This window comes from Littorina saxatilis, linkage group LG2, assembly GCF_037325665.1.
Source record: "Littorina saxatilis isolate snail1 linkage group LG2, US_GU_Lsax_2.0, whole genome shotgun sequence".
NCBI classification, from domain to species: Eukaryota; Metazoa; Mollusca; class Gastropoda; order Littorinimorpha; family Littorinidae; genus Littorina; species Littorina saxatilis.
Window position 1 is genome coordinate 55,593,400 of NC_090246.1, and position 26,806 is coordinate 55,620,205.

The 26,806-nt window shown below is 41.4% G+C and overlaps 1 protein-coding gene across 5 annotated transcripts in view; it reads left to right on the forward strand.

The window, feature by feature from the left end:
* Positions 1-26,314, forward strand: part of LOC138959301 (small G protein signaling modulator 3-like) — a 57,115-nt gene extending 30,801 nt beyond the window's left edge. For 2 of the 5 annotated variants that reach the window (XM_070330717.1, XM_070330720.1), the window contains exons 16-20: positions 3,353-3,423; positions 8,433-8,481; positions 10,973-11,058; positions 15,584-15,706; positions 20,561-22,256. In XM_070330717.1, the coding sequence (XP_070186818.1) occupies positions 3,353-3,423; positions 8,433-8,481; positions 10,973-11,058; positions 15,584-15,706; positions 20,561-20,696 (465 nt within the window). In that variant the 3' untranslated portion in view covers positions 20,697-22,256. Of the gene's footprint in view, positions 1-3,352; positions 3,424-8,432; positions 8,482-10,972; positions 11,059-15,583; positions 15,707-18,946; positions 19,939-20,560; positions 22,257-22,749 lie in introns of those variants that run through there. The other 3 variants (XM_070330719.1, XM_070330722.1, XM_070330718.1) reach the window with 2 other exon arrangements.
* The last annotated feature ends 492 nt before the right edge of the window (positions 26,315-26,806 follow it).

The following is a 26,806-nucleotide window of genomic DNA, read 5'->3' on the forward strand; positions in this document are numbered from 1 at the left end:
TAAAAGTGCAAAGGTCGAATCTATTTATCGAAAAATCCACTGTCATCTATCTCTATATATTTATATTACCCAATATTGACGGACTGTGTGATGATATCTTCTGCTATGGTCTGTTGAGACGGTGATATCAAAATCGAGACCGGAGGGTCGAGATTTTGATATCACTGTCGAAACAGACCAATAGCAGAAGATATCATCACACAGTCAGTCAATCTATATATATATACGACTTGTGTCTGTCTGTGTGTCTGTCTGTGTGTCTGTCTGTGAGTTCGCGATGCACGGCCAAAGTTCTCGATGGATCTGCTTCGAATTTGGTGGGCATATTCAGGTAGACCCGGGACAGGACACAACCTGGTCGATATTTCAACACGTGCTCTCAGCGCGCAGCGCTGAACTGATTTTGGTTCCACCTCAACTACCCGGGCCCCCATACCGACACACCAAAGCCGCTACACCACATCACAACGCCAAAGTTCTCGGTGGATCTTTTTCAAATTTGGACACCGTATTCAGCTACACCCCGGACACAATATCATCGATGAGATATTTCAACACGTGCTCTCAGCGCGCAGCGCTGAACCGATTTTGGTTTTTGTGTTCATTTCACCATTATAAGTAACTCTTCCTTATCTTCTCCAGTGTTTTGCGTTTATCTCCCTTCCTTCGTGTGGCTTCAATCCATATTCCCGTTTGTAAGTTACTATTTTTAGAATGTCACTGCGCTGTCCACAATGCTTCCCTTGCACCCGTAAGTTGTTCTTACTGTCAAAGTGAAAAGGTCGAATCAATTTATAGCCGGGCGAAAAATACACTCTCACCTATCTCTATATATTTATAGATATAGATATACATATATATATATACGGCTTCTCTGTGTGTGTGTGTGTTTGTGTGTGTGTGTGGGCAAAAACCTGTGTATTGTAGAGTTCTGTTTGTGATGTGGTCTAGCGGCTTTTGTCTGTCTGTATGTTCTGGCATTTGAGAAGCCACAGCAGATAATATAGGGCTAAGAAATAAGCTCTAAAATTCTCAATCCCGTTTGACAGGACTTCGCCTTCAAAGGTGATTGTGATGAACCGCCACGCTGTCTGTCTCTGTCTCGCGATTCACCCCGGCGAATTCACCATTCCCAGTAACTCTTCCTTATCTTCTCCAGTGTTTTGCGCCTTCGTGTGGCTTCAATCCATATTCCCGTTTGTAAGTTACTATTTTTAGAATGTCACTGCGCTGTCCACAACGCTTCCCTTGCACCCGTAAGTTGTTCTTACTGTCAAAGTGAGAAGGTCGAATCAATTTATAGCCACGCGAAAAATACACTGTCACCTATCTCTATATATTTATAGATATAGATATACATATATATATACGGCTTCTCTGTGTGTGTGTGTGTTTGTGTGTGTGTGTGGGCAAAAACCTGTGGATTGTAGAGTTCTGTTTGTGATGGGGTCTAGCGGTTTTTGTCTGTCTGTATGTACTGGTCAGGGACTCGGACATGGGGCTGTGGGTATAACTAAGCCCAGATTATCACATCAGCGTGTTTCAGTTTGAGGTCGAGTGGCTCCCGCCATCCCTCCTGATTCTAGCGACTAGCCTCTAGACAACATATCCTCACCCAAGGCCCACTAGTCGCCAAACTGTACATATTGTTTTTATTACCACGGCATTCGTGGCTTACATCTTAATCCTTTTATTTGTAAAAAGTTTTGAGATTTATTGTTCGTGTTCCTCTTACTTGCTCATCTATTTGGTTTTATTGGTGATCCTGAAAGGTTCCACTTTTTAACTCGATTTGAATTAAAAAAATTAAAAAAATCATTTTACAAACCCGTTATTCAAGATATAGAATACAGACTTATAATTCTTACCAAGAAACATCTTAACTACTTTTCATTTTAACAAATTCCACAGAGCATTATCAACTCAACCCCACCCCCTGCCCTCCTCTCCTTATTTTTTGTTTCTTTCTTTCCTCTTTTTGAAAGCGGACAAACACTCAAGTCCTTAATGGCTCAAAACCGTAGGACTTTTAATATTAATTTTAACTGTCTGTATGTTCTGGCATTTGAGAAGCCACAGCAGATAATATAGGGCTAAGAAATAAGCTCTAAAATTCTCAATCCCGTTTGACAGGACTTCGCCTTCAAAGGTGATTGTGGTGAACCGCCACGCTGTCTGTCTCTGTCTTGCGATTCACCCCGGCGAAGCCGGGTATTCCTCTAGTGTTAGATATATTGCTAATTCTCTGGACATTTTGTATTTACTGTAAAGAAATTAAAAAAGTATTTGTCTCAGTTTTGGCTGTTCCATTTCCCTCCCTCTGATTATTATTTCTTTTTGTTCACTCTTTTCTTGTACTTTTCAGTTTTTCAAAATGTCTTTTCTTTCAAAAAGTCTTTAGTCACTTGCTCAACTAAATTCTGGGATAATTACATTTTCATATATATTTGTTTGTTTTTTAATTTAGGTGTTTTTGTTTTTGAAGTGGGGAAGCAATAAAGAGGTCGTCGATATCAAAACTGATATCGACGGAAATGTCGTCGATATCACTTTTGCAATGAGCTCAATTTTGCCCAATTGACCAATGGAAATCCACGTAACATATGAAATAGCAATATATATAGATAGATATATACGGCTTCTGTGTGTGTGTGTGTGTGTGTGTGTGTGTGTGTGTGTGTGTGTGTGTGTGTGTGTGTGTGGAGGCAACACCTGTAGATTGTAGAGTTCTGTTTGTGATGGGGTCTGGCGGCTTTTGTCTGTCTGTATGTTCTGGCTTTTGAGAAGCCATAACAGTTAATATAAGGCTTAGAAATAAGCTTTAAAATTCTCAATCCCGTTTGAGAGGACTTCGCCTTCAAAGGTGATTGTGGTGAACCGCCACGCTGTCTGTCTCTGTCTCGCGATTCACCCCGCCGAAGCCGGGTATTCCTCTAGTTGTATATATATATGTATAACTACACGAAGTATGTAAAATTGTTTAGACAGAGAGAGAGAGAGAGAGAGAGAGAGAGAGAGAGAGAGAGAGAGAGAGAGAGAGAGAACTTTATTTTACAAGGATAAAGGTTTAAGGCACAGAGCGGGAGGGGGGGAGGAGAGAGAGAGAGAGAGAGAGAGAGAGAGAGAGAGAGAGAGAGAGAGAGAGAGAGAGAGAGAGAGAGAGAGAGATGCAGCCCCCCCCCCCCCCCCTCCATCAGCCTGGCTCAATACATGCCAGTGTTATCATAATTTGCTAACAGTCCGCGTAAAATAACTCAAAATGCATATGAGAATTGTAAAGGCGATGTTGCAACAGATACACATGTTGCATTGCAGTTTCATAATTGGTGGTCCTTTTGTTGTACATGTACAGGCAGCCACACGAGAGGTGGAGAAGGATTTCCAAAGTGTCTACTCTCGACTCGTTCTCTGCAAAACATACAGGTCAGTTCAACATATCATTATTTTGTGTGTGTGTTTGTCTGTTGCTTGTCCATGTTTTTTTTAAGTTTCAATCTTTTCTTCAAAGGCGTTTCATGCAAAATGTTTTCATCCCTCAACATGTTTGAAATAAATCATGCCACACTGTCAGTGTCAGAGAACTTTCAGCCTTGAAACATTAGACTTTCTTCTTCTTTTTCTTCTTCTGCGTTCGTGGGCTGAAACTCCCACGTACACTCGTGTTTTTTGCACGAGTGGAATTTTACATGTATGACCGTTTTTTACCCCGCCATTTAGGCAGCCATACTCCGTTTTCGGAGGAAGCATGCTGGGTATTTTCGTGTTTCTATAACCCACCGAACTCTGACATGGATCATTTACAGGATCTTTTTCGTGTGCACTTGGTCTTGTGCTTGCGTGTACACACGGGGGTGTTCGGACACCGAGGAGAGTCTGCACACAAAGTTGACTCTGAGAAATAAATCTCTCGCCGAACGTGGGGACGAACTCACGCTGACAGCGGCCAACTGGATACAAATCCAGCTCGCTACCGACTGATCCACATCCCCGCCCCGTTAGACTTTCAACTGTGCACTGTTTTTCATAACGTAAACAAAGAGCCAGCTTGCTAATAAGAGCCGGTAAATGTAAGCAAAATATTGACCCCTCCCTCTTTGGTAATAATCTGCTTAAACCAGTTACATTTCTTGAGCTGATTTTGATTTTTGTTAGTTCTTTTTGTTCACTTGTTTTTTTTTTGCTGTATTTTTTGGTTCAGATTCATTTTGTGCTGTTGTGTGTGTGTGGTTTTTTTACTGGGAGATGCAAGTTTGGGTGGTGGAAGGGGGGCGGGGTGGTGGTAAAAGGTGGCATGGCCAAGCAAGGGGGTGGGGGTGTAGGATTTTGATTGGGGGAATAGGGTTGGTATGAAGGGGGCGGGGTAGGGGGTTAGAGGGTGAGGAGGGGGGGGGGGGGAAGGGTAGCTGCAATAGTGGACCTCTATGTAGCAGTGCCAAGCGCCTGGAAGCAGTGGCACATGTGACACTTTGGCGGCGGCGCACTGCGTGAAGCTCATTAGTGCCAGCTGTCAGCCCCAAACAGCCCCGTGTCAGCCAGAAAGCAGTTCCATGCGCACCTCAGCAGACGATACTCTCTCTCACCTGCTTCATGCTTTCTCACCTTTCCAGGGCTGTTTGCCGCTCGGTGTCACATCGGCATTCCGCACCTCCGCTTCTCAGTCCCGCTTTGTTATGTTGTTATCCGAGGCACCTCTGCCCGGCTCACTTGTTGCTAAATCTTCCTTATTGGCTTTTTGCTACTACACTCGTACCGTATCCACCCTCCACCCACCCCAACCCCCCTCCTCTCTCTCTCTCTCTCTCTCTCTCTCTCCTCTCTCTCTCTCTCTCTCTCTCTCTCTCTCTCTCTCTCTCTCTCTCTCTCTCTCTCTTCTCTCTCTCTCTCTCTCTCTCTCTCTCTCTCTCTCTCTCTCTCTCTCTCTCTCTTTCGGCATGTTGCTTTTTTGACACTTACTCAAGTTTTGACTATAATTCTTGGAATCCAGACGAGGATGGTGGTGGTGGTGTTGGCGGTGGTGGTGGTGTGTGTGTGTGTGTGTGTGTGTGTGTGTGTACGTGTGTGTGTGTGTGTGTGTGTGTGGTGTGTGTGTGTACGTGTGTGTGTGTGTGTGTGTGTTTTTAGTGTGTGTGTGTGTGTGTGTGTGTGTGTGTTTTAGTGTGTCTGTGTGTGTGTGTGTGTGTTTTGTTTTAGTGTGTGTGTATGTGTGTCTGTGTGTGTGTGTGTGGTTTTTTGACTCACATGCGAAGCAAAAGTGAGTCTATGTACTCACCCGAGTCGTCCGTCCGTCCGTCCGTCCGTCCCGGCGTCCGTCCGTCCGTCCGTCCGGAAAACTTTAACGTTGGATATTTCTTGGACACTATTAAGTCTATCAACACCTGATGTGACCTGATGGTGTATGGTTACAAGATCTCAAAAAACATGTGCGGCAACTTGATCTCACTTCAAGTTCAAGGTCACAGGGGCCGTAATTGTTGTCTTAAAAACGACCATTTTTCACATTTTCGCATTTTTTTCTGAAGTTATTGAGAATGGCAACCTTAGCTATGCATGCTATACAGGGCAATGTAAGCCCTATCTTTGGACACCAGTTTGGTTGACCTTGCTTCAAGGTCAAGGTCGCAAGGGTACTTTAAAGTTGGATTGTATACATATTTTGAAGTGACCTTGACCCTGAACTATGGAAGATAACTGTTTCAAACTTAAAAATTATGTGGGGCACATGTTATGCTTTCATCATGAGACACATTTGGTCACATATGATCAAGGTCAAGGTCACTTTGACCCTTATGAAATGTGACCAAAATAAGGTAGTGAACCACTAAAAGTGACCATATCTCATGGTAGAAAAAGCCAATAAGCACCATTGTACTTCCTATGTCTTGAATTAACAGCTTTGTGTTGCATGACCTTGGATGACCTTGACCTTGGGTCAAGGTCACATGCATTTTGGTAGGAAAAATGTGTAAAGCAGTTCTTAGTGTATGATGTCATTGCTAGGTTTAGTTATTTGACCTTGACCCTGAAGGTCAAGGTCATGTAAAGGTCAAGGTCAAGCATGTGAGTCGTATGGGCTTTGCCCTTCTTGTTTTTACATTTAGTCAAGTTTTGACTAAATGTTTTAACGTAGAGGGGGGAATCGAGACGAGGGTCGTGGTGTATGTGCGTGTGTCTGTGTGTGTGTGTGTGTGTGTAGAGCGATTCAGACTAAACTACTGGACCGATCTTTATGAAATTTGACATGAGAGTTCCTGGGTATGAAATCCCCGAACGTTTTTTTCATTTTTTTGATAAATGTCTTTTATGACGTCATATCCGGCTTTTCGTGAAAGTTGAGGCGGCACTGTCACGCTCTCATTTTTCAACCAAATTGGTTGAAATTTTGGTCAAGTAATCTTCGACAAAGCCCGGACTTCGGTATTGCATTTCAGCTTGGTGGCTTAAAAATTAATTAATGACTTTGGTCATTAAAAATCTGAAAATTGTAAAAAAAAAAATAAAACTTTATAAAACGATCCAAATTTACGTTCATCTTATTCTCCATCATTTTCTGATTCCAAAAACATATAAATATGTTATATTTGGATTAGAAACAAGCTCTGAAAATTAAATATATAAAAATTATTATCAAAATTAAATTGTCGAAATCAATTTAAAAACACTTTCATCTTATTTCTTGTCGGTTCCTGATTCCAAAAACATATAGATATGATATGTTTGGATTAAAAACACGCTCAGAAAGTTAAAACAAAGAGAGGTACAGAAAAGCGTGCTATCCTTCTTAGCGCAACTACTACCCCGCTCTTCTTGTCAATTTCACTGCCTTTGCCATGAGCGGTGGACTGACGATGCTACGAGTATACGGTCTTGCTGAAAAATGGCATTGCGTTCAGTTTCATTCTGTGAGTTCGACAGCTACTTGACTAAATGTTGTATTTTCGCCTTACGCGACTTGTTTAATGTGTGTGTGTGTGTGTGTGTGTGTGTGTGTGTGTGTGTGTGTACTTTTGGTTCGTTTTTCTTTCTTTCTTGCCTTTCTTCTACGTATATTCTTAAAGCATTGGAGTGTTCGGCCGGGTTTTTGTGGCTTTTTTTCTAGTTTGTCGTACGTTTCCTTTTTTCTCTGGGTGGGGGGTAGTTGGACGTTGTGGTGGTGGCGGTTTAGGGGAGTGAGGTTTGGAAATGAGGAGGGGGGGGGGGGTGAGGAGGGGGGTGCCCAGCAGCTCAGTAGAGCTGATATTTGTCAAAAGCTTTGAGTAATCAATAAGAAGGCTTTTGTTGACGCCACCATAGCTGGAAGTGGATGTCGGCTGTTCTTGATGGTCGTGGAAATGTTAATAAGCTGTCTTAAACGAAATTACTTTTTTGTTTTTGATTTCCAGTAGAGTATAGTTAATGATTGAAACTTGCTGTGATATTTGTGTTTCTTGTCACCACGGTAGTTCCATATGATGCACGCTTTTTATATCTGATCGCAACAACAACAACAACAACAACAACAACAACAACAACAACAACAACAACACAACAACAACAGCTGTATTATTTGTTGTGAAAGGCATGCAGCCCTGTTTAACCAAATGCCTTTGCCTCCATCTATCTCCCCAGAGAATACTTTGCACTTTCAACATATCTTTTGTATGAGGCAGCTGTATTTGATGCTGGTCCATTTTTGTATTGAGTCATCAAGCAAATATGTATTTGTAGCTCATACTTTAGGTAAGCCTGTATACATTTATAAGAAAAAAACGTCCATGCAACCCTGCACCCAGAAAATGTGATTATATGTTAGGGTCTGAATCTAGGTAGATTTTCTTCATGCCAACATGTTTGATTTATTTCTGAAACCTACCTTCTTGCACGTTACCAATCCCAGAATTGTATTGCAGGTTTGTTACAATCTTGTGCACTTGATTTCTAGACGTACTGGATCAAGGAAGAGCTCTGTAAATTGCAAGGCATGCATGGCCTGTTCTTTGTTAGTTTATGTGTACAGTGTTTATTTTAGAAGGTCAGTCTTAGAGTCTACACAGCTTTATTTGCCCCGTTTTATGGTTAGCAATTGCTGAGGTATCCGTAACCTTCACTTTGCAATACATAGTCATTTGTTCAGGACACTCGTACTCCATATTCGTGACAATCAAGTTTGCTGCTGACTCGAAGACTATTATTTTTAAGTGCAATGTCGAACCTGTTACTTCACCTGAGTGTATCATGAAAGCTGATTAAACGATGGCATGTTGTGTGTTCTTTCATAGATCCCTTTGCATACTAACTTCCACGAAGCCCACATTCGTTTCACATTCATTGTAGCCCAGATGCAGGGCGAAAGTCCACATTGAAGCAAAAGCAGTCAAGAAAATGAATGTAAGGCATGTAAAGCGAATGTTATGTTCTTGTTGGCTATACCGCAGCTGTATCGTTTCCATTTTCAGACTGGATGAAGACGGCAAAGTGCTGACACCAGAAGAAGTCTTGTACAGGGTAAGTGATCGATTTCCAATTTAGGTTTGGCACAAATGTAATGGGGGGGAGGGAGTCAGTTTTGGTGGAAGCGCTCGTCATGTTGTCTTTTTAAAGGCACGCTCGTTCTCGTGTAAACAGTTCGGCTCGCTGTCTCAGTTCTGGACATGCTTTTGCATTGGATAAGACTGTCCTTCCACTTGGTCATAAACCAACCATCAACACCTTGACTGCTTGCTGTGGTCATTTTTGATTTGTTGATGAAATAATTCCTTAGATTCCTTAATTTTCGTTTACGAAATTAATTAATCAGAACAAAATTTCCACTGTACGCTGAGGGCCCAGGCTGTTCACTCGTGTGAACAAGTGGAGGGCCTAGGGCCGGATGGTCTTGTACAATGTAGAAAAGCCTGGGCAGATCTGAGATAGTGAGCCGAGCAGTTTTAACGAGAAGAAATGTGCCTTCAACTAAATGATCCGATGATCGTCTGTATACCACAGACAACCCTATTCCTCTTGTTGTTCTCAGGTGCGTACGTGCGTGCGCGCGCGCGTGTGTGTGTATGTGTGCGCGTGCGTGCGAGCGTGAATGCATGCGCGCTTGTGTTAGCACGCTTTCCGCAAACTAGTCTTGCCATTTTGCAATAGTTTTAGATGATCAGATTATCTTTGGAATTAAAGGTCGATGTAAACTTTGAAACAACATGGTTATAACAGACAACAAGAATAATGAAGACCAATAACTTAAGTCAATGAACACTCAGAACAGGAGGTGTTATGGTTCATCTGTCATAGTCTGTAGAAGCAACTGCTGTCTGGTATTTTGCAAAGACTTTGTTGTGTCGACAGCTCTAAGCGAAAGATTCAAGTATTTCGTTTAGAAAGGAGCAAAGTGGAAGATTCAAGGCAGGTTTATGATAACGTTACGGCAACCCCCCCCCCCCCCCCCCCCCCCCCCCCCCCCCCCGATCACCCCCGGTCCTCTTTCGTGTATCTCCTTTTTGGAAGTGATGGTTTTAGCAGGCGAAACACCTGCACTTCATTTAAAAAGATTCTTTCCAGGCCTCAGCAGTAATAGCAGCAGCAGTTACGCAACACCTGTTGTTCTCGTCTCGGGGCCCATCTGTTGATTTTGGATTCTTCACTTATGTAACAAAGTGTGCAAAATAACAGATTGGCCCGATCAGGTTTATGACTTGACGGGGAAGGGAAAACAAACTGTGGGTGTTTGGCCTGGCCCGATCAAGCCACAAAGCAAGTAGGCTTAAACCCTGGCAGATGCGGTCGGAAAAACAAACGTTGAGGCCTGTTGACTGTAGCGCCGGCATACCTGCTATCATCTCCGTTTCACACCTGGAGTTGATTAGGCGGCTGGTGGGGGATGGAGAGACTTTTTTTTCTTCTCCTGTCGGTGCTTGTTGTTTCTTGTGATAGTCGCCTCTCCGATGGCAGGTCTGTCCTTCATCCTTACACCTGTGTTTGGATTCCATTAGTTCCACCTGTCTGTCAGTGCACCTGTCTCGCCCTCCCTCCCCCAGCCCTTTTCTTGGGAGACCGAGACGCTGGCGATACCCCCGAGAACACGCACGTACATATTTAGAGGGTCTATAGACAGACGATACTTTAGGGATACTAAAAGAGGCCGTTCGATCTCTCACACACTCTGAAAATATCAAATGAAAGGTGGTCGTCTACATTTTTGCTTTTTTTTTCTCAATAATCTTATGGTTAGATTTCGCTAAAAAAGTTATGTCAGATGATGACCATGGAGAAAAAATGTATAGAAAAAAATATATATGTAAAAACAATATGTAAAAAAAGTTTTTATTTTTGAGAAGTGTTAGTAACACTTCCAATGTTTTGATTTCCATGTGCAGAGAGCATGTGCTTTGACTATAAATATCGACCACTCAAATTCATGTCACACCCACACAATCACAGCAACAGTATCTCCCGCGACTGGGTATTGGAGCGCTGTCCACGATTTTTTTTTTAAACGCACGAAATGCATGGTATTCGAGAGGAGATTTGCCAAATAAGGATATCCTACGACTTAGAATTACTATAATGAATTTTCAATCGGCTACCCTGGCTTCGTCCTTCCTGATCGAAGGGGGGTGTATTTTTGATATTTGTAGGGATTAGACTCAATATTTTAATGGTCAAATACCGATTTCTGTATAAAAATGTAGATAACGAGAAAAAAGCAACTTTCTCAGATACTTTGGGAACACGAAAGAAGCGACTAGGCGATGTTAGAACATTTCTCTGTCGAGGATTTGATGGGGGGAGAGAGAGAGAGAGAGAGAGAGAGAGAGAGAGAGAGAGAGAGAGAGAGAGAGAGAGACAGAGACAGAGACAGAGACAGAGACAAAGACAAAGACAGAGACAGACAGACAGAGACAGACAGACAGACAGATAGATAGATAGATAGATAGATAGACAGGCAGACAGACAAGGTGAACAATTGCACGACTGCTGCTGATGCTGACTGTGTGGATGTATCGTGCAGGCCGTACAGGCAGTGAACGTGTCCCACGACGCCTGCCATGCCCAGATGGACGTCAAGTTCCGCTCTCTCATCTGCTGTGGGCTCAAGTAAGTTACTCTACCTACTGTGCTTCTCCAAGGATGATGATGATGATGGTTATTATTATTATGATGACTATGATGATGATGATGACGTTGATGATCCGTCGCGATATAACCTTCGTGGTTGAAAACGACGTTAAACACCAAATAAAGAAATAAAGAAAGACGTTAATGATGATGACGCCGTTGATGATAACGACGATGTTGCTGCCGATGGTGATGGTGATGGCTAAGAGGATGACGAGATAACTTTGCTGAAGGCAATGGTGGTGATGTTGGTTGTGGCTACTCACAATTAAGTAGATATATCATAATTATCAGGGTTGCACTGATGCTTACTGAAGCTCAATGGCGAACTGTGATATTACCCGCTATTACGAGTTAGTCGTGTGACAGAAGTGAGACAGCAGCAGTCGAGTGTGCAAGAAAACTCTCTGTCACACGACTAACTTGTAATAGCGATTATGTCTCACAGGATAGACATAGAAAGACAGAAATGAGTTTTTGGGGATGAAATAACAGGCACAAAACAAGACTGAAAAACACAATTGCCCTTTTACACATACCCTACACCCGCATGCGCGCAGAAGATAGATTCAATGCGTTTCGTGTCTTTTCTGGTTGAATGCATTCAACAAAGTATCAACCAACGTTTCTGAATCTTTCAATGAAAAAAGATAAACTTATTTTGAACCAAACAGCACATACCAACGAAAGCTAAACACACAAACACACACGCGCACTAACACAGATTGAATGCAAAGCGCGAACGAACACCGAGGATTTGTGTAGGTCAGGTCGTGGGAAAGTCTACCCAAAATGTTCCACAGGGGTACTGGTTGTGTTTGTATTGTTTATTTTCTCACAGTGATGTTGATGGTTTTTACAGTGCCGTTTTGAAAGAATATTTTTCGAAGTTGGGGCACACTTTTGACTTTTGGTTCGTTTATCTCGTCGAAGTAACATTCGAGTGTTTCTAAATCAAAACCTTCCAACACCGCTGGTGCAGATTAGACCTGCCTGACTGTCTGCGTGCGTGTTAGAGAGCTGAAGACGAAGCCTCAATCGCCAAAGCGTCACCTATCTGTAGGTCCTGAGCATCGGATGTACGTTGATACGTGGTGAGATCCGCACGGAACTGTCTATGCAACTTTTCATAGTCACAGGTGTAAGGTTCGATCTTTTCTTTAAAATTTCGTCCTCTGTGTACATAGCAAAGCGTTTCGCCATTTTCGGTTTTCGTTGCAGACGACGATAGTGAAAGTAGTACCAATTGTTTTGTTTTGACCTTTCGTATTCAGGGTTCTTAATTGAAGCTTGGTAAAGGGAGCTTGTCGTGTAAGTGGAAAGTTGACGAAGCTTTTGAAAACAGAAATTGAATGAAGAAGAAAATGTGGCTTTCAGTTATATACAGGAGAACGGGGTTGGTGTCATTCTTTTTCCGTCAAACACGAAGTACACAGATAAAACGTGGTTGACTGACCAAGGCCTGTTGACACACTATTCAGAATGCACAACAAAATGTGACAACACTTTGATACCCATTTTTCTACGTTCGTGATCACTTGAAATGAATACTGAAAACATAAGTGTTTACGGTAGTGACTGAATGTATGTGAAGGTAACATTTTTCAGAAATAAATGCATAATCAAAATAATTGATTTCGGCATCAAAGCGTGTAACATACAATCTTGCACACGTTTGCTTTAGTAGTGGCAAAGAAGGAATGCGTGTGACATTATAAGATGTTTGGTGGCTTGTTCACCGACCAGATTTTCAGGTTTCTCTCGTCTATCTCTCTTAGTCTTGCATCTCTCTCTCTCTCTCTCTCTCTCTCTCTCTCTCTCTCTCTCTCTCTCTCTCTCTCTCTCTCTCTCTCTCTCTCTCTCTCTCTCTCTCTCTCTCTTTGTTTTGTTTGTTTTTCTCCAGAAGGAAGCCAGCTGGTGCTGCCAGTCATTCCTCAGTGTGCATTGTTGTGTGACAGAAAACATCATAATTCCCATTGATGGCTGTTGTCAGGGTGAACTTAGAACACGGATGGTGAGCGGCAGCGCAAAAGATACTTTGTCACCGTAGACGTGCTGTACTCATCCATCGTGCTAGTGCTGGCGTGTGCTGATGAAACAGAACGCGAAAGAGATGAGCTTATGACAGAGATTAACACGTTGTGTCAGGGGAATGAATGCAGGCAATAGTGAACGAATGAACTTTGTGACAGCTCGCGCTTTACCTCCTTGTGTTTTCTGTTGAAGTTTCTTCTTTCTTTTACTTGGCGTTCGACAGGCCTGTTCTTCTTTTCCCCCCGTGAGTTTCTAGGTCCCAAATCCTATTTGGCCTCACATTCGCCGCAACCCCCTCCCCCCCCCCTCCCCTTACCCTCCACACCTTCCCCTCCACACCTTCCCCACCCCTCTTTTTCTGCGTTTTGTTTTCTTTTGGTGACAACTGCTTAAATACTTCTCTGAATGTGTCTGTTCGAGTTTATGTTCATGTTTCTTTTCTGCGTTCTGCGTGCCTTTTCTTCTTCTTCCTCTCATCCTTCTTCAGTTTCGTTTTTTTTCTCCTCTTCGTGGATGTAGCTGAAGACGTTTCCCATTTCGTGGCCTATTGAGCTGGCAGGGTGTTGAACAATTGCTGAGTGTTTATGTGCACGGGCGCTTCGGCAGTGCAGCTATTATCCTGACTGAGGTGAAAAGATTGAACCGCCGTCAAGTGCCATCCATCAAACTAATGAAGTGAAAATGGCAGCAAATAATGTGGCACGAACACACAGTGGCATCTCCTAAGTGACACATCGTTTTCAGCTTGAACTTGTGTGATGTTCAGGGTGGTGGTGGGGGAGGAGAGAGCGAGAGCAAGAAATAGAGCGAGAGAGAGAGAGAGAGAGACAAAGAGACAGAGAGAGAGGGGGGGGGGGGGGATAATGCAGTGTGGTAAAACACATCGTTGCTGGCTGTTTAACCGGGTGAAGTTACAAACAGTTTGTACGATCACACAAAACCATGTTGCCGCTTGCCATTCTAGGTGTTGGATATTGAAAAGTGGTGGGGGGAGAGAGTGGAGGTAGTAAAGGTGAACAAATTGATGCTTACTTCTTATACAGTGTAGCGAACTACATAAGGTGTGAACGTTCGCAGGTAATTACTTTGCTTACTTTTCTACGTGTTAGATTGGGGGGGGGGGGGGGGGCATCGTAGCAGAACGATTGTATGTTTTGCATACGTATGGGATGTGTGTGTGTGTGTGTGTGTGTGTGTGTGTGTGTGTGTGTGTGTGTGTGTGTGTGTGTGTGTGTGTGTGTGTGAGTGAGTGAGTGAGTGAGTGAGTGAGTGAGTGAGTGAGTGAGAGTGAGAGAGAGAGAGAGAGAGATAAATACCTACAGTGAGATATATAGATAGAACCCTGCATCTCATCCGTCTTGTAAATGAAGTGAGAATGACAGTGACACGTAGCAGCGCTAAACACGCAGAACGTTTAGTTACAGTCACCATGGCACTTCCATTTCTTGGGATCATTTTTTCCCTCTTACGGGATTCAGGCCGTTGGAGAGAATAGGGTTAACAGATTTGTAAGCAGCAGGGGAGCAGTGGTTAAAAGCCTGGATCATTTGCAGAAACCGAGCGGTAAAAAAGTGAAGAGGTTCGTACGCCAAAAACACGAAGTTGGGGTGCTGGAACTATTAAGAGAAAAAAAAAAAGGCCTGACAAAATTGAGGGTTGGTAAAGAAAGACGTGCTCAATGTCTGCGATTCTTATCATGACAGAAACATGAGGTGTCAAGCCGCTGAAGCAAAAACAACTCAACGTGACTATTGTCAGTGATTGATGAAGATGCTTTCACTCCATGCCCAATTAGCAGATAGAAACTATGCCTGTTATGTACCCTTCTGTATTGAACGGGGGAAAACAAGGTTTGGGTAAAGGGGGTTGAGCTGAAAAGTAGAGGTGTCCAAAATGAAGGTTAGAAAATACCAAAGGCACCAGACAAGAAATTATTGTGGTTGGTGAGATGAGGTACACTGAAAGTACTGGTTTTGTGTCGATAATCAGATGTATAGCTGATTTTGAGTGTGCTTGGGCTTCCCAACGGAATTTTTAAAAAAATTATATATATATATTACAGATGTTCATTTCAGCAAGCAAACCTTACACCTCTCGATGGAAACACTGTTCTTTTGAGTAGGAATTATTACTAGACGTATGCGGACGTATTCACAATCCCTCCCCATGTTTTTGTTTTTTTGACGCTATAATTTTTTTTATTTCGGTGAGCGAGTGATATACTTGCAGCTGGAAACAATGTCCTCCTGACGAAAAAGCAGGGATGTTGTTTGCCATCCGGGGTTGGTGAAATGTCAACACTTTCTGTAAATAGTCCAAAACGTAACCACCAATTCGGTGGAGATGCAAAACTTTCACGGTGGGAGAAAGGTGACATCAAGAACTGCTGAATTGCCGAGGAAAATAAATCGGATCCACTTCCTGTGAGGTGATATTAGTTTTGTTACAAAAAGATTATTTTCCATTTCAGTGAGCAAGTCTTGCACCTGTGGTTGGAAACTCTGTGCTCCTGTGTGGAAGTGGTGGAGAAATGGTATCACCCTTGGTCCTTCCTCCGTAGCCCTGGATGGGTACAGATCAAATGTGAACTCAGGTAAGAGATCTACCCTTGTTTATATTTGTGTGTGTTCTTAGCTGAAACTATCTAGCTGTTTCTATCGGTCGTTTGTATTGAGGAATGTCTAAATTAACGTAGCCTTTGTTGTAGATGAATGTCTAAATTACATTTCAAACCTTGTCTTTTTTATTGATGAATGTCGACATGGTTGTCACCTTTCTCGTCCATGAAAGCCCGTATCATCACCTGTTACGTTCTGTTGGTGTCGTTCTCTGTGCCAGTATGATTGCAAGCAGTGATGCCTATAGTCTCGCACTACAGTCATTTCAGGAGCGTTGTAGTGCTTTGTTGTCACTTTCGCTTTGCTAATGCTTGATGTGGTTACCACAACTGCTTGTTATGCTTATGTGTATCCCCTTTCTTGTGCATGCTGTCGTTTTAACTCTGTGTGTGTGTGTGTGTGTGTGTGTGTGTGTGTGTGTGTGTGTGTGTGTGTGTGTGTGGTTACTTTCTGTTTCCATGACTGACCGCATGTTTCAGCACTGAAGAGATTGCAGTTGCTACCGTGGAGTGATTTAGTAATCGCATGATTCATTGGATTTCAACCTTTCATACCAATTTTGGGTCTGCAACATCATCAAATGAGATCCAATCTTGCAATATTCTTGTGAAGATTGCTTTTGCTTGAAGTAATTCTGTGATAAAACCGAAGGTAGTTTGTGGATGGGCGGTTAGGAGTATAACAGGTAGCGCCCAATGTTAATGTAAGAGACATGCAATGTCATTGGCATACATTCCCGAACATATTTTGTTCTCAAGAAAAGGGGAAGGGGAGAGGCAGGCACAAAAAAAAAGAAGGGAAGGTGGACTGGCTAGGAGCGTTGTATTCATGGTTATTATTATGGAAGAAAACGTGCCGAAGAGGAAAAGCATGACAAGGGTAATTTGCAAGTTCTGGCAAGCACCGTGAATTAACACGCAGCCAGCCTCCTACTGACGGTGAAGAATGCAGATGATTTGTTGTAGAAGTTGTAAACACTTCTGTTGAAAGGGGTTAAAGACGCCTTCCTTCCCGTGTTAACGATCATGAAAACCGTCACAGAACTTTTCCGTTTTTGCTGTTGGTCTCATTGGGGTTTTTTGTTAAATGAAATTGCATAAGAACATCCCTTTGTTCGAAAACGACCCGAAACAAATCACAGCCTGGCTCTTTCTGTGCAAAGTAAGATTTTTTCTGGATTACCAGTTGGAAAACAGGCTATAGATTTCTAGTGAACGTCCAAGTCAGTGAAACAATGCTCTCATCCCAGGTAAAAGCCTGAACAGACTATGATGATCTATAAGATGGTCTTCACAGGGGAAAGGGTACCCTTGAGTTCAAAGCAGTTGAGAAGTACGACGGGGTGAGGATGGGTAGGGGGCTGGGATTACTAACAAGATGCAATGCATGGTTACTAACGTGATTTACAATATTCACCAGGTTGACTTTTTAGTCAGGCTTTTGCTAGAAGCAAGGACACTGAGTGCTACCCTGAACACCAAATGACATGGCTAATAGTAGTAATACATTTCCGCTGAAGGCATGGTTTTGATAGTTGTCTCCTGACAAGGCTACCTATTAGTGTATCCATGAATTCTTCCTAAAGGAACAAACCTATCAATTCGAAACTGTAGATATTACCGAAAAGTGTGACCCAACTCCCCTCCTTCTGAAAAATGTTGCTTGGAAAATAGAGAGAGCTACTAACGATGCTGGAACATGGAAAGCTGTATTGCTTGTCTGCTAAATCTAACTGCTGCCTCCTAATACAATCACTTTTGTCACTTCGAACACTGCCTTTTTGAGCAGGAATCTCTGACGCATCACTAGGCGCTTTGTGAGGAAGGAGTTATTAACGACAGTTGCATGCTGAGAGCTGAAGTGCATGTATGTTAACTCATCCGTTGCTATTGCTTTCGGATCATCTAATAATCACTGACGCATTACTGGGCGCTTCGGGAAGAGGGAGTTACCAACGTTAGTTGCACGCTGATAGCTGAACTGCATGGCTGATAGTTCGTCGCTGCTGCTGCCTTCTGGTTCTCTAACAATCATTATTCGCTACTTAAACATTGAGCTTGGACCACCAACGCATCACTGGGCGCTTCGGGACGAGGGATTTACCAACGTTAGTTGCATGCTGAAACCTGAACTGCACGCCTGCTATAACTCATCGCTGCTGCTGCCGTCTGACCCTCTTACAATCACTATAGTCACTATTAACACTACCTTTTGAGCGAGAATCACTGACGCATCCTAAGGCTTGGCACTCACACGCTTGGTCGGTGTTACGGTCTTTTAGAACTGGCACAGGTCTTGATGCTTTGAGTTTTGATAGTTTACGAAGAGGATTCATCTCTTGAGATTGAACGTATGCTTTGACACCCCTTGATTTGATAGTGTTACACTCGTAAATCAATTTTAATATTTTCTCAACAAATAATGAAGAATGATAGATTGGCAAACCTACGATTGTTTCTGAATGTCGTTTTGTACGGTGGAGGTAAATCACCGAACGCTTGTTGGCAATATTTTTTGCTGAGCATCTTAATCATGGCTGCATATGGATGTGTTCTTTGACAGTATAGTTATCGCACGTATATTTAAAGCTTCCTTTTTATGCGTTGATGGACCTAAAACGTACAGAATGTGATGCCAGAATAAATATGTTGTTGAAAAAGGGGAAAAATGAGTAGTAAATTAATGTCAACCTGATTTGCTTTTTACATGCGTTCATATGTGCCCGGTTCAACTTATTTGTAGCTGTGTAGCTGGCCTAATCAAAAAACAAGAAAGGTAGGTTGTCGGAACGTTTGTTATTGACAAAACAATACATTCACAAATGTATTATTAAAACAAGTATTGTTTTGTCAATAACAAACGTTCCAACAACCTACCTTTCTTGTTTTTTGATTCTGAATTTTGGAACGCTGGCAGTCTCTTTGTTTTTGGATTTGTGTAGCTGGCAGTAAAATAAGGCAAAGAATATGTGTGGTCAGTTATATATGCGCTAGCACATCCCTAGTTCCGCACTGCTCTTCTTCGAAAAATTGCCCAAAAAGAAGAAAAAATATAGGAAAGAAAAGTCGAATACGTGTTAGTAAATCAAGAATGGAAGTTCAGACCTAGTACCTATACGGAAAATAAAGTCAATACTACCGTCAGAGCGTTGCTGAGTGCCAGGCGTGTAAGACATGACAGTGAAGCTCAGAGGAGGGTATTTCTATCTCTTGCAGGATGCTGGCACGTCTGTCCTTCAGTCTCTCCATGGTACGAGAACTGCCGGTGAACGAGGACCCTCGTATGCAGCTCGTCGACAGCACCAAGGACATTCTTGTTAGCCACCATCTCTTTAGCTGGACCCTGTGATATTGCGCTTAACTGATGCAGTCGGGAAAATAACAGACCACGACCTAAAGATGGAGTGGTGACATCTGCTGGATATGGCACACATGGAATTCAAGCATGACGCAGACATGAAACGATAAAGCAAACCCTTGAAGTTTTTTTGTTTTATGTTTAATACAGAAGAAAGGATGTTAACACATATGGAAACGTGCCGCCTATTATGCAGAAAATCTAGTGAAAAACTCATAGATCCTCTGGCGTTTCCTGAAAGTAAAAGGGAACTGACAGATACTTTGAAAGTTAACATGCCCTTAGAAAGTCGGTTGAGATAAACTGCTGTATTATTCTCTGAAAATTCAAAACGATCAGAAACAATGAAACATGGATCTAACCTAGTGCAGTGCAGCTTACGGTACTACAGGGTGAATGCTCAATCTTTTGGGGGCATGGTTGTAGCACAACCGTTTTCGGTTATCTAGTTCTTTTACCAGTTGTTGACGAAATGAAATAATGTTGCAGCCGTCCAAATTGTAGTCACTTAGTGCGTAGCTAAAATATAACTTGAACACATACCAGGAATATTCTGTGAACACAGTTTAGCTACTGTCGTTTCAGGGGTCTTTATGTTTGCAGAACAGCCATGGGCAATACAGATTCATGACTGCACGGGTGCTGATTTTGAAAGCCTGATTTCATTGTTTTTTTACAAAACCGCACCTCCTACATTACCTGCACCAAGCTTTGACTGAGCGTTTTTGTTCTCAATGTAAATTTCAGTACATCCTATAACGGCATTTGTTTTCATGTTTTTCTTTTTGAAAAGAAGTGACATGTCCTACACAAAGGGTTTGATGTGATGTGAATAAAACGTTGAAGAAAGTATTATATTTCGTTGATATTTTTGCAGCTTTCTTGCATACATCTTTACTTTTTCCTAGACAGTGTGTATTAATTGTGGTGGTAATTTTTTATAAAACTTGCAGTATTGTTTTCTACTCAGGTGTTTGTTGTTGTATAATCCATGCTACATGCAATACTCATTTTTTGCTATGTTGTTATGTTATGCACGTCAGTTTGCATATTAAATATGCTGTTTTCTTTGCGTTCATGTTGCACGCCAAACGTGTACGTCGTTGTACTCTACTTTGTTGTTTTGGTTGTTTTTCTTTTTTGTTTGTTTTTGTGATGCTCTTGTATATGTATTTTCAGATTCGCGCCAGCGTTCTTACTCAATTACCGGCGTTTTATTATTGAGGCTACAAGTATATGTAACGCAGTTGTCTTAAATGCAGGGTCCTCGGTTCCTGTTGTTTTCTTTCTTAATTTGTTGTTGTCGTTTCAAATGCAGCCTATGCTATCTTCTCTGTTGTGATTATAACTGTTCCTTTATCCACATTTACATGTTTCGTTGTGTCCTAGCTTTTATCCTTACCCATGTATTCTATCGATGTTGTTGCATGCAGTGTGAGCCTGTACGCTGTTTTCTGTTGTGGTCGTTCCAGAATTCTGGCATCCTTTGCGTTTCACTTGTCCACAAACTGGGAGCTTCCCCAGAAGCGGGTAGTGCGCTCGGACACAATCCGCCAAGGTGTCCGGGACATGCTCATCGCCCACCATCTCTTCAGCTGGGATTTGTAGTTGTTCACTTCGGAACTGCGTGTCGATTGTAGCACGTCTAGATGTGGAGTGAGACGATCAAGTGTTGACGATGTGGAGTAAGATGATCAAGTGTTAATAATGTAGAGTGGGACGATTAAGGGCCCAACAGTGATATTTTGATCATTATGATCTCACACGCGGGAGCTTGGAGCCATGACAAATGTGTTTACAGTGCCTTAAACTTAGGGAAAGGTTTGACTTTCTGTTGTCAAAAGCATATGGATAAATCATTCTCAGCGTCCTTTTAAGTTCCTGTTGACTAAGGGTTGTTCCTTTTAATTTGCTAAGAGATATTAAGTTTGTTAGGTTTCACCTTTTGTAGTCAATAAGAAATTGTATTAAGTTTATGAAAAACATTTGGGAAAAGGACACATTATTAATGATTCCAAAGGTCAGGCACTTCAACATTTTCACATGGGTGACAGTGAGCTGATATACAAACAGTTTATCAGAAAATTGTGCGAGCTACACACGGCCGGTGTAACACGAGAAAATTACTCCCACGAGATTTTTACTCAGGAGTAAACATTTCGTACGAAAAAGTTACTCCCTTTACGAAAAAAGCACTCCCCCATTGCACGAGAAAATTACTCCCCAAGACAGGTGAGTTCCGAGTAAACATTTCGTTCAAAAATGTTACTCCCCTGACGAATAAATAACGAATAAATTACTTCACCCCAACACGAGCAATTTAACTTCCCATGCCAGGTGCACGAAATGTGTACTCCCTTGTCCCCTGTTAGTCTTGGTGGTGGAAGGGGTGGAAAGAGGGTAGCGCGACATTCGTGTGCGCAAGATCACTTATTGGCATTATCCCTTCGCCCGCATCCCATTTTTGCGTACGAGATTTTTACTGGAAGTAAAAAAAATGGGGAGTAAAAATTTCGTGGAGGGAGTAATTTTTTCGTGCCTTGGGGAGTTCTTTTCTCGTACGAAAAGTGTACTCGGAGTAAGAATTTCGTACGAAATATTTACTCCGGAGTAAAAATTTCGTGTTACACCGGCCAATATAAGGGTAGGCAAACGCAATGTAGTCATGATTTCAGAAAACGTTTGTGATGAGTGAGTTAGGGTTGTAAGGCACTATAGGTTACAGCCTTATGATGGCTTTTTTGTATATGTAAATCTCACATTTATGTGTCAGTTAGTCACAATACATTATTACAAAATAATGTGACGATTTGTCCACGGTTATGGTGACGCACTATACTATGGAAGTGGAAACGCACAGGTGGTAGACATAGGATAGTTAAGATGTTACGATTGATTTGTACAAAACAGGACACTTTACACGAAGACATTCATTCTGTGTTAGCTAACACGCAAGGGTAACTGGGGCATGTGTTGCAATAGAACAGCGGCGAGTCAGATGTGTCGTGAATGAAAGTAGATTGAGTGCAATGGAAAAGTCATAGTCACAACGGAAGAACATTACTATGTAGTATATGAACCTGTTATGTTTGAACACCATTGTCTATATATGCTTGTGTTATATTAGCCGTGCCAGTGCATTATTTTTCGTTTATTTCCATTTTTTTTTTTTTTTTTTTTTTTAGAAAAAAAGCATGTTGTGAACTTGGTGTGCCTGCTCTCTCGCTCTCTCTCTCTCTCTCTCTCTCTCTCTCTCTCTCTCTCTCTCTCTCTCTCTCTCTCTCTCTCTCTTCTTTCTCTCTCTCTCTCTCCTTTGTTTTGCTTCTTTATTTGTGTTGGTTTATTACTTACAAATTGAAGTATTTAGCCAACTAAACAATATAATGTGAATGCAATTTTATCCCTTTATTTTATGCAATACGAATGCCAATTCTCTTGAAATGGCTCAGCTGATGTATTTCTAGATAACAAGAAAATTACGTTCTAGTAACTTCCCTGGCATTGCCGTTTTTGTTTAAACCCAAACATACTTGAGTGCAGTGTAAAGTTTCATGAATTGTCTTACTGACAAACCATTACAAAATGCATGTATTTTAAGAAATGTTATCGGGTTGTTGGGATTTACTGACATGCATGTGGTGGTCGTGGACATCTTTCACAGGCTGATGGGCCAGTTCTCCTTCAGCTTGTCACGTGACTGGGAGTTGCCCAAGCAACCCGACACCTTCCGTCCTTTCAGAGACGGGGTCAAGGACATGCTGGTCAAGCACCATCTCTTCAGCTGGGACATCTAAGCTGACCACCCAGGGTGTTATACTGCCCAGAAGCTTTAAACCTTAACGTTTTGCTCTTGCAGTTATGTATACCATGAGTGACATGACAGCGTTTGGAAAAAAAAGGACATAAGTCACACAAAAACACTTTCGCGTTACATTAAAATAAAAAGAAAACACACCAGTAACCAGGTTAGGTACGTTTAGATCTATAATCAATATTTTGCGTTACATGCTGAAAACTTTTGATAGTTGAACATGTACTGCTTTTTACATTTTCAGCTTTTGGCCAATACAGAGTAAAATATTTGTACATGCCAAATGGTTTTATGAAATTACAAAAACTTTGAACAGGTTATTTCGGTGGAAACTCTCTATCCCAAACAATTTCTGTAAATTCTGTACCTTCTGATTTGGATCCCCCCCTAACCTGCTCGGCACCTGAGCATTCAGGAACTTCAAATGTTCAAAGCAAGAACTTTTTTTGGGGGGTGCATGTTGCCCAGAATCCTTTGCGCCATTACATTAAGAACTCTTGTCATGCGCTGTCTTAGATTTTAAGAGTTCAGCAAGGAAAACCTGAGTTGTGTACGGAGTTAAACAGCAGGTGCAGACAATGTTCTAGATTTGAAGTAGGGTTAGAGATTTGGACAAAGGATGCAGGATAGCGGGTAAGATTTGTTTTTATGTTTAGTTCTAACTTATATATGTTACCGTCATCATCATCATCATCGAAAGAAATGTTCTCATGCAAACAAAATGTTTGAAATATAATAATTCATGGTGCAATTTTCCGGAAAGGTGTCCCGTTTTACTTTTACATTTTGACGACAGGTGTATGGCTCTTTTTTTTTTTTGAGAAATTATTCCGTACTGGCGATTTTATGGTAGAAGGTAGGCAGGTGCCAAAGTGACCGTGGATCGTGAAAACCAGAGATGTCTCAAACTATGATTGTTATATTAGCTTGACGTATTCCCTTATGTATGACAACAGTATAACTATTCGTCCGTGTATGCGGTGTACTTATGCTTCTTTCAATGCCATAGGGACAATGGACTTTGTGAGATGTCTGATATTACGAAAGTTGTATTAGCTGTTACACGCCCTTATGTAGGACAACAGCATAATTATTAATGCGTGTCTGCCGTGTACTATTGCCTCTTTCCCTGCCCTGAATCCTTTCAGTCATTCCTGCCCAAAAATGCAAGCTCTGAAGTTCTTTCCATGACCCTTATGTTTACCATTTGATTAATTGTCCTTCTGTGCCAGTTGATGGTGTGCTTAATAGCTAAATCTGATACAGGAGAGACATCACTATGAATAGCCCTAAATGATTGTAGAGTATAAATAAAGTCATTGTCACGGCGTGTGTAAAGATGTTGTCCGTTTATGATGATCATGATAAACTAACTAATGTATTATTTGGAGAGAAAAAATTGAAGAGGTCACACATGTTTAAATAATATGTATAATGTTAAGCACGTTCCTTATCTTGATTATTTATTTGTTTCCCTTCCTTGTTGAACAACGTTGTGTTGATGAAGGGGGCTGAATGTGTGTCAAAATGCCGCTCCTTGACCAAGAGTTTTGACGTATTGTCGATTTTCCATTCCATAGAATCGATATCTTTGCAAGGTTCTGAAAATATGATGGAAAATTAAGGGACTGCTGTCATATAACAATATCCGAAAACTCTTGGAAAAGAACCGGATTTAGATAAATAAATAAAGCCGGTTACGAGGTATCACTAAAGAAGTTATGATGCCGGTAGACCAGGAATGCAATAAACAAGAAAAATATGTTTATGTTCTGTTGCTGGCGAACTGGAAATGTATCAAACATAAAATGAAATTGTATGCATTGTGTTGATCATGCCGGTAAAATTGCTCATTCCCAATTGTTTTTGCAGCTTCGGTTGGTTTATTCCTATTATTATTTTTTGTTCGTGATTTATATGAATTCAAAATGAATTGTCAGTGCCCTTGTATTATCTCTTTTTCATTTTGTGGAATGAGGGGGGGGGGGGGGGGGGGGGGGTCGATAGGTTGGTCGCAACTCGAATGCTTGGAAAGTTTATTGTGATTTGTGTTCCCCCTTTCATACCCCTTAATTGCACTGCCTCACGTTTTGGGGATGTACTGTTGGCATTTGCATCGATTCCTCAACTGCATTTAGTGGCTAAACTGGAAGAAAAAAACACTTGCCAAACTGACTTGTCAAACTAAGATTGTGTATCTGTGATACTGGTTAGCATGACACGATCCATGTAAATAATGTTGGAGGGGCAAATATATTCAGCATTTAATTTTATGCATGTTGTATGCAGATTCTGTTTTTGAACTAAGATGCATTTTCAAGCATCGCTTGATTCAATTTGTCCTGGTGTGCTAAGAAATAGTGTACGGCAGCAAGTTGAAACTAACATAGCGACATCGTTTATGTAAGACATTTTACAGTGGTATCTCTGGTGTAGGAGATTACAGGTTTGAAATACATTAGACTCATGAATGGAAGCGGCTGTGCAGACATTTTGAAGAGAATACTTGAGGGTAGAAGTCTAAACTAAGAGATATAAAATTGAGGCGTATTGGCTTCATTGGCTTTTGTTCTCTAACAAAACAACATACAGCTGTCAGGAAACAGAAGAAATATTAATTATTTACTTAACTATCTATGTAATTGTTTATTTGGGTGGGTAAGAATATTTGTTATAAGGGAAACAAATCTTTGCACAACGGAAGCATGCATGCATTAGTCCCGTGATTTTTTTGTTTTTGTTTTTAATATTATTGTTTGATAACAAAACAATAGCAACACAAGATCAGGAAGCGCGGACTAAAGAAGAGAGGAGAAAATAATGTATATAAAACAATGTATCACTGCTTGTCCTCAGCCAATCGTAACCCCCGGTTGCTATTAAACTGGACTAATATATGGCACATTTTCTTTCCGACGAACTATTATGATGATTATACTGATGAAGCCCCACAATCCCTAAGCACGGAATAGCACCACTAACATTTATAATGTGCATTTTTTGTTCGTGTTTCCATTGCCAGTTCATGTCAAAGTTTTCGACTTAAGCATTTTAATCATGTCTGTGGTTCTGTTTGTTTGTTTTAACTTTAAGAGGCAATATTTCTTGTTAATGTCTACGTGTATTTTCTGTTTGCATATATTAAGTTGTACGCAAAGTTCTTTGTGTTCCGTTTTTGATTTCTAGTCATTACCTTGGCTTTTGTTGTGAAATGTTCTTGGTTTGTTTGACGATATGCTCCTTTCGTTATACATCTCACAGCTGTATGCTGTTAATATTTACTATTTACTTTTCTATTATGTTTTCTTTTGTTATGTATGTTTATTTTTGTTTTAATGAAAAAGGTTACGGTGCGGTGTAATAACAGCATACATGTGTAAGAAATCTCAGTTAATAAACTAATTAATGAAGAAAATGCCACTGACTCGAATTTTGTGTGTGTGTGTGTGTGTGTGTGTGTGTGTGTGTGTGTGTGCGTGTGTGTGTGTGTGTGTGTGTGTGTGTGTGTGTGTGTGTGTGTGTGTGTGTGTGAAACGATAACAGACACAACGAAACATTCACGAGGACCTCAATATTGTGATTTTTCCCTTTTAAATGTCTAGACCGGCGTAATTAAAGCAATCTGTTTATAGAATCAGATGATTTGGCAGGTTTCTCTCTGCAGTCTATAGTTTATGTCTTGAGATGCTTTTTCTGTGTCAAAAAGGTGCAAGCTTGAGTCTTAGTTTTCTTTAAGAATACGTGAATGTCAGTTATGGATTGGAATCGTGTATTGCCGCTGGGCAGTGAATCGAAATGTTTTTCAGGGCATGTCTCCGTAATAGCTCACATTATTTAATGTTCATACGAACAAAACGTGTTTCCAAATTAAAGGCACAGTCCCGTAAACCATCACAGACACTGTCAG